The 17,833-nt window shown below is 42.5% G+C and overlaps 1 protein-coding gene across 8 annotated transcripts in view; it reads right to left on the reverse strand.

Annotated features, from left to right (window-relative positions):
* The window catches only part of LOC110528215 (SPRY domain-containing protein 3), a 65,203-nt gene that overhangs the window by 2,743 nt on the left and 44,627 nt on the right, over window positions 1–17,833 (reverse strand). For all 8 annotated transcript variants that reach the window (XR_005052634.2, XR_005052635.2, XR_016497349.1 and 5 more), the window contains exons 7-8: window positions 12,369–12,518; window positions 246–303 (exon numbers count right to left, since the gene is read on the reverse strand). Coding sequence is in view for 2 of the 8 variants with exons in the window: in XM_021610074.3 (XP_021465749.3) it covers window positions 246–303; window positions 12,369–12,518 (208 nt within the window). In the remaining 6 variants the exon portion in view is untranslated. The remainder of the gene's footprint in view (window positions 1–245; window positions 304–12,368; window positions 12,519–17,833) is intronic.

Here is a 17,833-nt window from a genome sequence, read left to right on the forward strand (position 1 = left end):
GGACAACTCTCTGCTTATCTCGCAATCTCTTGCTGAGCCCTACATGGCACCCTATTCCCTACATAGTGCACTACTTTTGACTAGAGCCCTATGGGCAGGAAGGGTGCCACAGGAGTCAGTCTAACCAATAATTAGAATCATGCATGACAAGCAGGTACAGAGATATAAACATTCAAGCAACAAAACAAACCATCTTACAGAAACACTTGCAGACGGACAGACGTTACATGACTCAGGACACTCACCTGCATGATAGGCTATGGAGCCCCTGCTCCAGCCAGGGTGTCTGTTTTTGGGATATCCCTGTGAAATTAAGTGATAATATGTCAATGAGGTCTCATTTGACTCATACGAGGTGTGTGTGTATCTAATGACACCTTCCTGATAATGATTAATTGTGTGTGCGCACATACAGTGGGGAGAACAAGTATTTGATACACTGCCGATTTTGAAGGTTTTCCTACTTACAAAGCATGTAGAGGTCTGTCATTTTTATCATAGGTACACTTAAACTGTGAGAGACGGAATCTAAAACAAAAATCCAGAAAATCACATTGTATGATTTTTAAGTAATTAATTTGCATTTTATTGCATGACATTAGTATTTGATCACCTACCAACCAGTAAGAATTCCGGCTCTCACAGACTGTTAGTTTTTCTTTAAGAAGCCCTCCTGTTCTCCACTCATTACCTGCATTAACTGCACCTGTTTGAACTCGTTACCTGTATAAAATAAACCTGTCCACATACTCAATCAAACAGACTCCAACCTCTCCACAATGGCCAAGACCAGAGAGCTTGTAAGGACATCAGGGTTAAATTGTAGACCTGCACAAGGCTGGGATGGGCTACAGGACAATAGGCAAGCAGCTTGGTGAGAAGGCAACAACTGTTGGCGCAATTATTAGAAAATGGAAGAAGTTCAAGATGACTGTCAATCACCCTCGGTCTGGGGCTCCATGCAAGATCTCACCTCGTGGGGCATCAATGATCATGAGGAAGGTGAGGGATCAGCCCAGAACTACACGGCAGGACCTGGTCAATGACCTGAAGAGAGCTGGGACCACAGTCTCAAAGAAAACCATTAGTAACACACTACGCCGTCATGGATTTAAATCCTGCAGCTCACGCAAGGTCCCCCTGCTCAAGCCAGCCCATGTCCAGGCCCGTCTGAAGTTTGCCAATGACCATCTGGATAATCCAGAGGAGGAATGGGAGAAGATCATGTGGTCTGATGAGACAAAAATAGAGGTTTTGGTCTAAACTCCACTCGCTGTGTTTGGAGGAAGAACAAGGATGAGTACAACCCCAAGAACACCATCCCAACCGTGAAGCATGGAGGTGGAAACATCATTCTTTGGGGATGCTTTTCTGCAAAGGGGACAGGACGACTGCACCATATTGAGGGGAGGATGGATGGGGCCATGTATCGCGAGATCTTGGCCAACAACCTCCTTCCCTCAGTAAGAGCATTGAAGATGGGTCGTGGCTGGGTCTTCCAGCATGACAACGACCCAAAACACACAGCCAGGGCAACTAAGGAGTGGCTCCGTAAGAAGCATCTCAAGGTCCTGGAGTGGCCTAACCAGTCTCCAGACCTGAACCCAACAGAAAATCTTTGGAGAGAGCTGAAAGTCCGTATTGCCCAGCGACAGCCCTGAAACCTGAAGGATCTGGAGAAGGTCTGTATGGAGGAGTGGGCCAAAATCCCTGCTGCAGTGTGTGCAAACCTGGTCAAGAACTACAGGAAACGTATGATCTCTGTAATTGCAAACAAAGATTTCTGTACCAAATACCAAAATGCTGCTTTTTTGATGTATCAAATACTTATGTCATGCAATAAAATGCAAATAAATTACTTAAAAATCATACAATGTGATTTTCTGGATTTTTGTTTTAGATCCTCTCTCACAGTTGAAGTGTACCTATGATAAAAACAATTACAGACCTCTACATGCTTTAAGTATGAAAACCTGAAAAATCAACAGTGTATCAAATACTTGTTATCCCCACTGTATAAACTCTAAAAACTATAAAAAATAAAAGTTCCCTTTTCGGGACCCTGTCTTTCAAAGATAATTTGTAAAATTCCAAATAACTTCCCAGATCTTCAATGTAAAGGGTTTAAACACTGTTTCCCATGCTTGTTCAACGGAACCATAAACAATTAATGAACATGCACCTGTGGAACGGTCATTAAGACACTAACAGCTTACAAACGGTAGGCAATCAAGGTCACAATTATGAAAACTTAGGACACAAAAGAGGCCTTTCTACTGACTTTGAAAAACACCAAAAGAAAGATGCCCAGGGTCCCTGCTCATCTGCGTGAACGTGCCTTAGGCATGCTGCAAGGAGGCATGAGGACTGCAGATATGGGCAGGGCAATAAATTGCAATGTCCTTACTGTAAGACGCCTAAGACTGCGCTACAGGGAGACAGGACGGACAGCTGATCGTCCTCGCAGTATCAGACCACATGTAACAACTCCTGCACAGGATCGGTACATCCGAACATCACACCTGCAGGACAGGTACAGGATGGAAACAACAACTGCCTGAGTTACACCAGGAACGCACAATCCCTCCATCAGTGCTCAGACTGTCCGCAATAAGCTGAGAGAAGCTGGACTGAAGGCTTGTAGGCCTTACCAGACATCACCGGCAACAACGTCACCTACGGGCACAAACCCACCATCGCTGGACCAGACAGGACTGGCAAAAAGTGCTCTTCACTGACGAGTCGCGCTTTTGTCTCACCAGGGGTGATGGTCGGATTTGTGTTTATCGCCAAAGGAATGAGCGTTACACCAAGGCCTGTACTCTGGAGCGGGATCGATTTGCAGGTGGAAGGTCCGTCATGGTCTGGGGCGGTGTGTCACAGCATCATCGGACTGAGCTAGTTGTCATTGCAGGCAATGTCAACGCTGTGCGTTACAGGGAAGACATCCTCCTCCCTCATGTGGTACCCTTCCGGCAGGCTCATCCTGACATGACCCTCCAGCATGACAATGCCACCAGCCATACGGCTCGTTCTGTGTGTGATTTCCTGCTGGTCAGGAATGTCAGTGTTCTGCCATGTCCAGCGAAGAGCTCGGATCTTAATCCCATTGAGCACGTCTGGGACATGTTGGATCGGAGGGTGAGGGCTAGGGCCATTCCCCCCCAGAAATGTCTGGGAACTTGCAGGTGCCTTGGTGGAAGAGTGGGGTAACATCTCACAGCAAGAACTGGCAAATCTGGTGCAGTCCATGAGGAGGAGATGCACTGCAGTACTTAATGCAGCTGGTGCACCAGATACTGACTGTTACTTTTGAGTTTGACTCCCCCCCCCCCCCCTTAGTCTAGGGACACATGTCTGTGGAACTTGTTCAGTTTATCTCAGCTGTTGAATCTTGTTATGTTCATACAAATATTTACACATGTTAAGTTTGCTGAACATAAACGCAGTTGACAGTGAGAGGACGTTTCTATTTTTGCTGAGTTTGTTTCATTGATTTAGTTTCCTGCCAATGTGCCATTGAGCCCCCAGGTGATCCAACAGAAACCCCAACAAAGGCCCAGTGTTGTAGCTGATAAGATCTGAAGATGAGTCACATTTAATGGGGGTGCACCCTGTCCATCAGCCCATACAATGGAAGTCCTCATGAAGGAACAATAAGAGCATTTATTTTCTAGTTTTTCAGCCAGCCTCCTCTACTCCATCTCTGCAATACATTTTGACACATAAGGGTCATTAAAAGGATCTGGATTTGGAGCCATAAAACACTATGATGAGTCACTGCTACTCTGAAGACACCATTTGTTATAGGCTTTACCCACAGCAACCGCTATCCATTAATGAAACAGCTTTCCCAAAACACTCAGATGCTAATCTTTAACACACCGTGGGTAACATCAGCTGGGGATGGCATCACCGGAGCTAATAGCCCTAGCTTCTTTGCTGGTATAGAAGCTAGGGTGGCTAGGGTGGCTGTAGCGCCAACAGGTCACGACTAATGCTAACTGGTTTAGAGAAGAATGAAAAGAGAGCTGCCTTTGTGCCAATGGAAGCCCCTATGGCCACAGTGGCAAGGGCTTTATTGGTACAGATATGAAGAGATAGAGACGCAGGGAGGAGAGGACAGTGGATAAAGAGAGGGTCAGATAGTGGGAGAGGTATGGAGATGGACAGGTGAGGCAATGGAGAGATGGGAAGATGAGATTAAATGTGAGTATGTTTAAGGGATGAAAAAGTGAAGATGAAGATCATGATAGATGAGAAAGAGATGGAGAGGTAGGAGACCGAGAGATAGAGTGGCACAGGAATGTGTATCACACCATCCCACTGTTTTCCAATAAAAAAGAGGAGTCAAAGTTGTCACTGATCTGCTTTCACAAGTGGTTTTTCAACGGGGATGACGCCCGCCTTTGATTTTTCCTGTGAGAGGTAATGGTTCACAATCAACACATTAATGACAGGATGGCTCATTGGGCCTGCTAGGAGGTGAAGGGGAGCAGTGGAAGTCTGAAACCTCAGGAATGGCAGATTGCTGGATTTATGATGCCCCACCAGAACCGCCGACTGCTTCAGAAAACAATTCCCGGAAAACAAATCAGTGAAATCACAGAGCTCTATTCTCTCGCCCTCATCCAGCCTTTAGTGCCAAGCAACACACACAGACAAGAGTGCAAAGGTTTAGGAGGTAGGGAGAGTGACTGTGTGTGATATGACATTAGGCAACCCCAGAGATTAACAAGGGTGTGGACTTGATCAAAGGTAGATGAATTGGGCAAACGTAACTAACTGACATCAGGATGGTTTCGCTTCAACACCCAATGGAGGACTTTCATTCATTGTCTGGGTACAACACATCCTTACAACAGCCATGGGACCACAGTGGTTAGCTATCAGGAGGTACAGGCCAAAGATAGAAGACACCTATGATACCTATTAAAACCTCAATAATAGGGCTTACCCAGGAAAAACTTCCAAAAGCACAATTCATGGTAAACAGGAGTTGGAGCACTAAAAAAAAACAGGCAGAGATCTACTTCTTACGCTCAGGCTTTGCTCCATACTCTGATGAAGCACAGGTATCCTGACGTTTCTCCTCTGAATAAGTCATTTTGGAGAGTTTTGTCCTGCCATTTGTTGTTGAGAAAACCTACTCCCCTTTGTTTGCTGAAACCGGGAGGCCTACCTGAACTGTGATTTACTTGAAACTCTCCATGATGTCACAAGAGTGGGAGCTCCAGATGCAGTCAAAAAGATCAAGAAGGATCCAGCAGTATCGAGGGGCTCTTATTTCCAGGTTCTCTTATCTGATCAAATAACTGACATATCTGAAGGAGCAGCTCTTTGATTTATATTAAACAGGATGTGCAGATTCCATGTTGATTAAATTTCTGCTGTCATAATGAGTTCAGGTGTCTCTGTATTGAGCAAACAGTCATTAGACAAGCCCTCCCACAATATGGAGATAATCACCATCATGAATTATACAGAGAGAGACACCATTGGAAGGGGTCCAAATTAATTACTTTAGGATATCAACTTGATCTTTCTAACCCAGAGAATACAAGCACTTGCTGCATACCTTTCTTTTTATGTAGTTTTTTCTGTGTATGGTGCTACTCAGTGGTAAGCAACTCATCAGACAAAAATGCCCAGCTACCTAGCGGCTAAATAGCCATGCTTGGAAAACTGCCACACTGTGAAAGTTGTCATTCACTTGGAAATAGTGAAATAAACCATGCTTGCCATGAATAACAGAAGAAAAATAGCAGCGATAGGTGGATAATTTGAGATATAGATAGATAGATATATTTATATATATATATAAATATATCTAAGTGGCTGTAATCTTGTGAGGTGGAGACCGGGTTCGATACAGCACATTTTCCACACTCCACTTCAGTCAGAGTTGCTATCATGTTAGCACGATCGGCTAGCATGTAAATGGAACAGCCTGTGTTTTCTACGGAAAACCAAATGAGGGGTTCGCTTTTCCCCTCTCCATCATTCATCACTCTGAATGGGGTGGAAATAGTGAGAGATGTGGAGGAGAAGTAGTTGAAGGAGGATAGGATAGTCATGGCTGAGCTAGCGAGATAAGTGACAGCAACATTTGACCAAAGACACTGACTGGTTAAACAACTGCCTCAGTTTCTTTTTCATTTGACCTCCTTTGTACCCCAAAATTAAGGTTTGATTGGCATCTAGACTAATTCCACCTTTTTAGATGGTGCCCATCTTTCCCAATCATTTGGCATTGAGGCCTGCATATACAGTTGAAGTTGGAAGTTTACATACACCTCAGCCAAATACATTTAGTCAGCTTTTCACAATTCCTGACATTTAATCCTAGTAACAATTCCCTGTCTTAGGTCAATTAGGATCACCACTTTATTTGAAGAATGTGAAATGTCAGAATAATAGTACAGAGAATGATTTATTTAAGCTTTTATTACTTTCATCACATTCCCAGTGGGTCAGAAGTTTACATACACTCAATTAGTATTTGGTAGCATTGCCTTTAAATTGTTTAACTTGGGTCAAACGTTTTGGGTAGCCTTCCACAAGCTTCCCACAATAAGTTGGGAGAGCTGGTGTAACTGAGTCAGGTTTGTAGGCCTCCTTGCTTGCACACGCTTTTTCCGTTTTTCCCACACGTTTTTTATTGGATTGAGGTCAGGGCTTTGTGATGGCCACTCCAATACCTTGACTTTGTTGTCCTTAAGCCATTTTGCCACAACTTTGGAAGTATGCTTGGGGTCATTGTCCATTTGGAAGACCCATTTGCGACCAAGCTTTAACTTCGTGACTGATGTCTTGAGATGTTGCTTCAATATAGCCACAAAACTTTCCATCCTCATGAAGCTATCTATTTTGTGAAGTGCACCAGTCCCTCCTGCAGCAAAGCACCCTCACAGCATGATGCTGTCAGCCCTGTGCTTCACGGTTGGGTTTGGTGTTCTTCGGCTTGAAAGCCTCTCCCTTTTTCCTCCAAACATAAACATGGTCATTACGGCCAAACAGTTCTATTTTTGTTTCATCAGATCAGAGGACATTTCTCCAAAAAGTACGATCTTTGTCCCCATGTGCAGTTGCAAACCATAGTCTGGCTTTTTTATGGCGGTTTTGGAGCAGTGGCTTCTTCCTTGCTGAGCGGCCTTTCAGGTTATGTTAGTATAGGACTTGTTTTACTATGGTTATAGATACTTTGTACCTTGTAAATCCCAGAACCACACGGGGGGACCTAGTGAATGACCTGCAGAGAGATGGGACTAAAGTAACAAAGCCTACCATCAGTAACACACTACGCCGCCAGGGACTCAAATCCTGCAGTGCCAGACGTGTCCCCCTGCTTAAGCCAGTACATGTCTGAAGTTTGCTAAAGAGCATTTGGATGATCCAGAAGAAGATTGGGAGAATGTCATATGGTCAGATGAAACCAAAATATAACTTTTTGGTAAAAACTCAACTCGTCGTGTTTGGAGGACAAAGAATGCTGAGTTGCATCCAAAGAACACCATACCTACTGAGAAGCATGGGAAGCAAACATCATGCTTTGGGGCTGTTTTTCTGCAAAGGGACCAGGACGACTGATCCGTGTAAAGGAAAGAATGAATGGGGCCATGTATCGTGAGATTTTGAGTGAAAACCTCCTTCCATCAGCAAGGGCATTGAAGATTAAACGTGGCTGGGTCTTTCAGCATGACAATGATCCCAAACACACCACCCGGGCAACGAAGGAGTGGCTTCGTAAGAAGCATTTCAAGGTCCTGGAGTGGCCTAGCCAGTCTCCAGATCTCAACCCCAAAGAAAATCTTTGGAGGGAGTTGAAAGTCCGTGTTGCCCAGCAACAGCCCCAAAACATCACTGCTCTAGAGGAGATCTGCATGGAGGAATGGGCCAAAATACCAGCAACAGTGTGTGAAAACCTTGTGAAGACTTACAAAAAATGAATGAAAACATTTGATGTGACAGAGTGAATTAAGAACCGTAGAATGTTATGGAAGTATAGCATGTTTCAGATGGACTCATTCTAGCCTGGATAATGAGAATGTAGAGTGATGATGAAAATCATAATAGTGACATTGATGTTCATTGTGCTGGAGATAATGACAATATTGACAATAGCAATGAATGATGATAATGATCAAGTTGATGATGATAATGTAGGAGGACATGGCATGATGTGATGTAGCGGTTAGTGCCGCTGTCTTTGGAGCACACATATACTGTATGGGGTCAGAGAAGGTGGCTGAAGGTGTCCCCAACCGATTGTGTTTTTTGTTTGTATATTTGCGTTGTTTGTAACTTATTTTTTACTTATTTTGTACATAATGTTGCAGCTACCGTCTCTTATGACCAAAAATAACTTCTGGACATCAGGACTACAATTACTCACCACGGATTGGCAGAATCGTTTTCCCCCTTTTAACAAGTCTTACCAGCCCCATGCGGATGATATACTGCTTTCTCGGGAACAGGCCCAGATCCCTGGGATTTGTGTGAAGAGGAGGCAGAGAAAAAGGGGCCAGAGGGCGGTCTGCCTTCTGAGAATTCGTAGGCAATCGAATAAACCTCCACTTCCTTCCATTCTGCTCGCAAACGTGCGATCTTTGGAGAAAGAAATCGATGACCTACGCGGAAGATTAAACTACCAATGGGACATTCAAAACTGTAATATTTTATGCTTCACGGAGTCGTGGCTGAACGACGACACTATCAACATACAGCTGGCTGGTTATACACTGTACTGGCAGGATAGAACAACAGCGTCTGGTAAGACAAGGGGCGGCGGACTATGTACTTTTGTAAATAACAGCTGGTGCACGATATCCAAGGAAGTCTCATGATAAGCTGTAGACCACATTATCTACCTAGAGAGTTATCTGTACTTTTTGTAGCTGTTTTACATACCACCACAGTCAGAGGCTGGCAACCAGAGGGGGTGTGGGAAACTCTGGACCACCATTAATCACACACAGAGACGCACACAAAGCTCTCCCTTGCCCTCCATTTGGCAAGTCTGACCATAATTCCATCCTCCTGATTCCGACTTACAAGCAAAAATTAAAGCAGGAAGCAACATTTACTAGATAAATAAAAAAAAATGGTCAGATGAAGCAGATGCTAAGCTACAGGACTGTTTTGCTAGCAGACTGGAATATGTTCCAGGATTCCTCCGATGTCATTGAGGAGTACACCACATCAGTAACTGACTTCGTCAATAACTGCACCGAGGACGTCGTCCCCACAGTGACTGTACGTACATACTAGAGGTCGACCGATTAATCGGCATGGCAGATTAATTAGGGATGATTTCAAGTTTTCATAACAACCGGTAATCGGCATTTTTGGATGCCGATTATGGCCGATTACATTGCAATCCACGAGGAGACTGCATGGCAGGCTGACCACCTGTGTTACGAGAGTGCAGCAAGGAGCCAAGATAAGTTGCTAGCTAGCATAAAACTTATCTTATCTTATGAATCTTAACATAATCACTAGTTAACTACACATGGTTGATGATATTACTAGTTTAACTAGCTTGTCCTGCGTTGCATATAATCAATGCGTTTTCTGTTAATTTATCATCGAATCACAGCCTACTTCGCCAAACAGGTGCTGATTTAACAATAACATCAATGCCTTTCTTAAAATCAATATTCAAATCAACATTTTTTTAAACCTGCATATTTAGTTAAAATAAATTCATTTTAGCAGGCAATATTAACTAGGGAAATTGTGTCACTTCTCTTGCGCTCAGTGTAAGCAGAGTCAGGGTATATGCAGCAGTTTGGGCCGCCTGGCTCGTTGCGAACTGTGTGAAGACCATTTCTTCCTAACAAAGATCGTAATTAATTTGCCAGAATTTAACAAAATGATGACATAACATTGAAGGTTGTGCAATGTAACATATTTAGACTTAGGGTTGCCACCCGTTCGATAAAATACGGGATGGTTCCGTTTTGTTTTTGAAATTATAGTTTCTGGATTTGACATATTAATGACCTAAGGCGCGTATTTCTGTGTGTTTATTATATTATAATTAAGTATATGATTTGATATTTGATAGAGCAGTCTGACTTGAGCGGTGGTAGGAAGCAGCAGGCTCGTAAGCATTCATTCAAACAGCACTTTCCCACGTTTGCCAGCAGGACTTCGCAATGCTTGAAGCACAGCGTAGTTTATGACTTCAACCCTATAGTGCCTATAAGAACATCCAATAGTCAAAGGTATATGAAAAACAAATGGTAAAGAGAGAAACAGTCCTATAAATTCCTATAATAACTACAACCTAGCACTTCTTACCTGGGAATATTGAAGACTCATGTTAAAAGGAAACACCAGCTTTCATATGTTTTCATGTTCTGAGCAAGGAACTTAAACATTCGTTCTTTTACATGGCACATATTGCACTTTTACTTTCTTCTCCAACACTGTTTTGTATTATTTAAACCAAATTGGACATGTTTCATTACTTATTTGAGACTAAAATAAAATATACGTATTAAGTTAAAATAAAAGTGTTAATTCAGTATTTTTGTAATTACTACACAAATATATATATATATTATATATATTATATTATATAATATATACACACACACACACACACACACACACACACACACACACACACACACACACACACAGACACACAGACACACATATATATATATATATATATATATATATACATATATATGTAAAAATCGTCCCATTAATCGGTATCTGCTTTTTTGGTCCTCCAATAATTGGTATCGGTGTTGAAAAATCATAATCGGTCGACCTCTAGTACATACCCCAACCAGAAGCCATGGATTACAGGCAACATCCGCACTGAGCTAAAGTCTAGAGCTACCGCTTTCAAGGAGCAGGACTCGAACCCGGAAGCATATAAGAAATGCCGCTATGCCCTTCGACGAACCATCAAACAGGCAAAGCGTCAATACAGGACTAAGATCGAATCATACTACACCAGCTCAGACGCTCATTGGATTTGGCAGGGCCTGAAAACCATTGCAGACTACAAACTGAAGCACAGCCGAGAGCTGTCCAGTAACACGAGCCTACCATACGAGCTAAACTACTTCTATGCTCGCTTCGAAGCAAATAACACTGAAAGATGCATGAGAGCACCAGCTGTTCCGGACAACTGTGTGATCACAGCCTGGGACTAAACACCTCCCTCTGCAACTGGATCCTGGACTTCCTGACAGGCCGAACCCAGGTGGTAAGGGTAGGTAACAACACATCCGCCACGCTGATCCTCAACACAGGGGTACCTCAGGGGTACGTGCTCAGTCACCTCCTGTACTCCCTGTTCACTCATGACTGCACGGCCAGGCACGACTCCAACACCATCATTAAGTTTGCCGACCACAAGACATCCTATAGGGAGGAGGTCTGAGACCTGGCCGTGTGGTGACAGGACAACAACCTCTCCCTCAACGTGATCAAGACAAAGGAGATGATTGAGGACTACAGGAAAAAGAGGACCGAGCACGCCCCCATTCTCATCGACAGGGCTGCAGTGGAGCAGGTTCAGCGCTTCAAGTTCCTTGGTGTCCACATCACCAACAAACTAAGATCGTCCAAGCACACCAAGACAGTCATGAAGAGGGCACGACAAAACCTATTCCCCCCTCAAGGGACTGAGAAGATTTGGCATGGGTCCTCAGATCCTCAAAAGGTTCTACAGCTGCACCATCGAGAGCATCCTGACTGGTTGCATCACTGCCTGGTATGGCAACTGCTCAGCCTCCGACCGCAAGGCACTACAGAGCGTAGTGCGAATGGCCCAGTACATCACTGGGGCCAAGCTTCCTGCCATTCAGGACCTCTATACCAGGCGGTGTCAGAGGAAGGCCCTAAAAATTGTCAAAGACTCCAGACACCCTAGTCATAGACTGTTCTCTCTGCTCCTGCACGGCAAGCGGCACCGGAGCGCCAAGTCTAGGTCCAAGAGGCTTCAAAACAGCTTCTACCCCCAAGCCATAAGACTCCTGAACATCTAATCAAATGGCTACCCAGACTATTTTCATTTGCCCCCCCCCACGCACACTTTTACACTGCTGCTACTCTCTGTTATCATCTATGCATAGTCACTTTAATAACTCTACCTACATATTTAATAACTCTACCTCTACATATTACCTCAACTAACCGGTGCCCCCGCCCATTGACTCTGTACCGGTATCCCCCGTATATAGTCTCGCTATTGTTATTTAACTGCTGCTCTTTAATTACTTGTTACTTTAATTCTTATCCGTATTTTTTAAACTGCATTGCATTGCTCCAATATTGCCCCTGCATGCCCTGCTAGCACAGCATTTCTGCTGCTTACTTTCCTATATGATAAGAACACGTACCCTGCGTGCCAGTCCCAGGGCGATGTAGCACTTCTCTCCTGCATCAGTGATCTCCAGCTCATAGTAGTGGCAGCGTGTGTTGAGGGGTAGACGGGCCTGGGCCAAACCCACATCCACGATGCTTTTCCCTTTACCCATGTACTCCAACACCTGAGGGGCAGAAGGGTGGTATCACACAACACAATAAGGAAACTATCTATAAATAAATAAATATAAATTAAACTCAATGAAAACCCAATCTTGCACTTTCAGTACAATTTAACAGCATTAAGGATACAGGGCCAGGGACGTAGAGAAGAAGCACATTCTTCTCAGCACACAACTACCCTCAGGACAAGAACAACAGACCATTTATGATATGATTATGTCATATATTGACGATAACAACACACTGTTGGCTCAGCACAACAAAAGAAAACACGTACATTTTGGCCTGCAGTCTATTCTCATTTAACCTGAGGAAGAAAGAAAAAATAACAAGGCATAGAACTGTGCTAATTACCTTCAACTAATGAAGGCAAACCCTCAAAACTGTTTTCAGTGTGAATGTATTCAGGGGTTGGGCGGTTTCCAGATTTTCATACCGTTCCTGTTCTATAATGGGTTATACATATTACCGGCAGTGCACACAAGGGCGCTATTTATTTCCAACGTTTTTTGTTGTTGACGATATTTAAAAAATGCTTACAAAGGCTAACAAATGACTAGTTAATTCCCATAGTGGATGCTAGCTAACAAGTGCAATCAAACAAACTAATTGCAAGGACAGACAACCCAGCCCCTATCTTAAAAGGCTACTCACAGTTGTGCTGCACACACAAAACTAATTTAGGCAGCAGGGATCCTGAAATCAGTCCACCCCCCCCCCCCCCTGGTTTGCACTCGCTCTTTTGTAGGTTTTACTATATAATTTCTTCCATAGTAGCCAAATGTTCTTACCTGTTTGCATGGCCTCTTCTATATTAAGATGCTTTGGTACTCTATTGATCTTGTCTAGGGACAATACAATTATCCTTCCTAGACTCGTCTATAACAAACACCACAATGCAATGAATAATTGAATTATTGTTTTCAAGTGAGTACAAAATTCTCCTCTAGGCTGCAGTGAAAATGTCATTTGAATAACGCCACAAAAATGTTTCATTCCATTTGGATCAGTTGTGGTTCTACTCTCCACAGTTTATAAGGTCTAGAAAGTCACAGTAGCAGATCAGACTGGCTATATTCTCACTTCTGATAGTGAGATGCCTGTTGCATATTTTCATTCTCCCAAATCGTCCTATAATAATGTGGCCATATGCTCCAGGCAGGCCAGTTATTTAGGAAAGCTTAACAACAACACAGAGTTGCACATGGGATAAACAATCGTACAGTCAATAACACAATATAAAATATGTATACAGTGTGTGCAAATGAAGTAAGGAGGTAATGCAATAAATAAGCCATAGTGGTGAAGTAATTACAATTTAACAATCAACACTGGAGTGATAGATGTGCAGATGAGGATGTGCAAGTAGAAATACCGTTGTGCAAAAGAGCAGAAAAAAAACAAAAAACAAATATGGGGATGAGGTAGGTAGTTGGTTGGATGGGCTATTTACAGATGGGTTGTGTACAGGTGCAGCGATCGGTAAGCTGCTCTGACAGCCGATGCTTGAAGTTAGTGAGGGAGATATGAGTCTCCAACTTCAGTGATTTTTGCAATTCGTTCCAGTCATTGGCAGCAGAGAAGGAAAGGCAACCAAAGGAGGTGTTGGCTTTGGGGATGACCAGTGAAATATACCTGCTGGAGCACGTGCTACGGGTGGGTGTTGCTATGGTGACCAGTGAGCTGAGATAAGGCGGAGCTTTATCTAGCAAAGACTTATAGATGACCTGGAGCCAGTGGGTTTGGCTATGAATATGTAGCGAGGACCAGGTCGCAATGGTGTATAGTATATGGGGCTTTGGTGACAAAGTGATAACTGTGATAGACTGCATCCCATTTGCTGAGTAGTATGTTGGAGGCTATTTTGTAAATGACATCGCCGAAGTCAATGATCGGTAGGAGAGTCAGTTTTACGAGGGTATGTTTGGCAGCATGAGTAAAGGAGGCTTTGTTGCGAAATAGGAAGCCGATTCTAGATTTAATTTGGGATTGGAGATGCTTAATTTGAGTCTAGAAGGAGAGTTTACAGTCTAGCCAGACACCTAGGTATTTATAGTTGTCCACATATTCTAAGTCAGAACCGTCCAGAGTAGTGATGCTAGTCGGGCAGGCAGGTGTGGGCAGCGATCGGTTTAAGAGCATGCATTTAGTTTTACTAGCGTTTAAGAGCAGTCGGAGGCCACGGAAGGAGTATTGTATGGCATTGAAGCTCGTTTGGAGGTTTGTTAACACAGTGTCCAAAGAAGGGCCAGAGGTATACAGAATGGTGCCGTGACTATCCCAGTGCACATAGAACCTAACACTTTAATATAGCCTAAATATTAATAATGAAACTTTATTATGTGTCATAAACACAACCAGTCACAATGTTGTAATCTGATTAGGCTACTTCAAGTCTCCTGTAGGCATGCGCACATTCATCCAAAATTTAATTCCAGTATCCTCAAAATGGCATGACATTAACCAGGTTCCATCCAACATTTTTATGGGGGTAAAGTAAGTTGGATAAAAAATGTCATGACAAGCCTAATGGAAACAGCAAATTTGTTGGTAAACTTTCCAAATGTCGACAAATCAAAATACGCTGGACAAGGTGGGATCTTTTTGTGTCTGTAAAATAAATTGTGTGAAAAATGTGGTGGAAATGCTTTTATGCACAAATATTAATATAATAACCATCATATCGAAGTAAACTTGGAGTCACGTGATAATATGTTGTGTGGTCCTCCCACTACAACTGTTAATTAGGCTACAGATGAAATGAATGATGATGAACTGCATAGGGTGGTAAAAGTGCCAGGAGATGAGTTTGATGCTCCTTTCAATAAGTAAATAGTCTTATTCTGGTTATATGATGATAGATGCTTGGCTGCCGTTTGACAAATTCAAATAATTTTACCCCTTTGTCCATAATAATCTCATCATGTAGGCTATACATTTTCTGTAGCCTATGTGGCCAATGCAGGCACACATAATAAAGCCATGAATAGTGGTAGAATTAATCTCACCATTTGAAGCTCACCATCTCTGTTATTAACATGAAAAAGCGACCAAAAACATTTCATTTTGTGATGGAAGGATTTGTATGGAAAGCCATGTTGAAGCCAGAATTAGATGATGTTGTCACCCTCATAATTAGCGAAAATAGTTTTACCACAACAGAATAGCACAACACCCTTTAATTGAAGCTGAGGGAAAAAAACAAGTGGCCACGTCTCTCACAAAAACTGATTCAAAAATATTATCACCGATATTTATTATGGAGCAGGAGAACTTATAAATTGCCTACAATAATTACAAGGACTTTTCAAGCATCAAATTGAGGAAATGTCTAATTTTCAAGGTAGGCCTATTCGAGTACTTTATTCGAGTTCAAGTAGGCTACCTCAAGGCCTTTGTGTTGTTTAAAATTGCAGGTGTAACATGGAAACCCAAATGTATTTGTCGTCATTTCATTAGTAGATCATATGGTGAAGAAGCCCACTAGGCTGTAATTTGTTGTCATAATATCCAGAATAATTCATAGGAATAGCGTTGGGTGTTGCATAATAGTCTATCCTACACGATTGCGCACAGTAGACTCTGTGTCCAATCCGAGGCATAAAAACAGGAACTCATTACCTTGACGCTTTCTCAGTTAGACCTAACGAGACTCTGCTGTAAATCAAGCAGACAACAACAGATGATCAACATCAATTCGCTAGGGACATTATAAAAAACGTGGTTCCAAGCATAACTCGCTTGCGTAACAAATGAAACACAAACATTATGGACATTCCTCGCGAACAACTTTTTTCCAGCACTTTGGCAGTTGTTGCATCGCATGCGGTATAACAGCTGTTTGTCACATGGCTGTCATTCAGAAAAGTCCTTTCTGTATCAGATGATGTGTGAAAATATCATGGCGTAATTAAACAGCTCAACACCAAATGCACATCCAACAAGTATTATGCATAATTATTGAAGAACCAAGGTAAGGTGCCTCAGTTTGAAGCATTCGATTTTGCAAGTTAAGAAGCATTCGATTTTTCAATCACATACATTTCGGGGGATTTGTGTGCGCATGAAAACTGTTTTCACCCCGTAACATAAGGGAGACACGAAATGTTACGTTACAGTGCATTTCTGAGTTCTTTATACAGAAAACGGTCCGACAGCTAGATCCAGGACTCTTACAGTGTTCAAGTTAAATGTCTAATTTAACTGATTAATGCTTAATATATCATATAACGAAAACTTACACTGACATAAATGCAGGGACAGAAAATTAATATTTTATGTCACACGATTTTGGACAAATCCATCAAGATACCAACCATGAGGGTTTAAACATAGATTTAAAATCAATTCGTGAATTTTATTGAATAACTATGTTCCCCCCTGATATCTTAACGTATTTATATATGTTTTTAAATGGCAGATTATTATCAACAGCTGTAACAAGTTGTCCAGCGTAGGAAATCCTCACTGGTACCCTAGTTTATAGAAAGACCAATATGCATCTTCCTTTCGACCAAAACTCACCACTGGAGTGCGCAGCAAAATAGCTCTATTTTCATGTCATTAGACCATAGCACCGGTTACAATCCAAGCATTTACATTTGTTCGATGACATAAAAATAAAGCTCTTTGGCCATGCACACCAGTGGTGGGTTTTGCATCGAAACAAGGATGCATATGCAGAAAATAACCCCATATCAACTGAAAAATATGGTGGTGGATCTTTGATGTTATGGGGCTATTTTGCTTCCACTGGTCCTGGGGCCCTTGTTAAGGTCAACGGCATCAGGAATTTTAGCCAGTACCAGGACATTTTAGCCAAAAACCTATTTTGCCTCTGCCAGGAGGCTGAAACTTGGCAGTAACAAGTTGATCCTCCAGCAAGAAAATAACCCCAAGCACACATCAAAATCCACAAAGAAGGTTCATTGACCATAAAATCAACATTTTGCAAGGCCATCTCAGTCTCCGGACTTGAACTCCAATTGAAAACCTGTGGTTTGAATTGATGAGGGCAGTCCATAAGTGCAGAGACGGTTATCAAGTAGCTGGAAAAATTCTGTATGGATGAATGGTCTAAGATCCCTTGTTCTCCAATCTCAGAAAACATTTTAGAAAAAGGCTCAGTGCCATTATCCTCGCACGGCGAGCTATTGAAAGGTGTTGAAAACAGGGATGCCAATCATTTTGACCCCCATCTTTTTGTGAAAAAAATATGACTTGTGCAACAAAATCTATTTATCTGAGCAATTGTATTAATATAAAATAACAATTTCCCAAAAACGTTGGAGCATACAATAGAGATCAAAACAGTATT

This window comes from Oncorhynchus mykiss, chromosome 7 (assembly GCF_057628025.1).
Source record: "Oncorhynchus mykiss isolate SJ-2025 chromosome 7, ASM5762802v1, whole genome shotgun sequence".
In the NCBI taxonomy this organism is placed as follows: domain Eukaryota; kingdom Metazoa; phylum Chordata; class Actinopteri; order Salmoniformes; family Salmonidae; genus Oncorhynchus; species Oncorhynchus mykiss.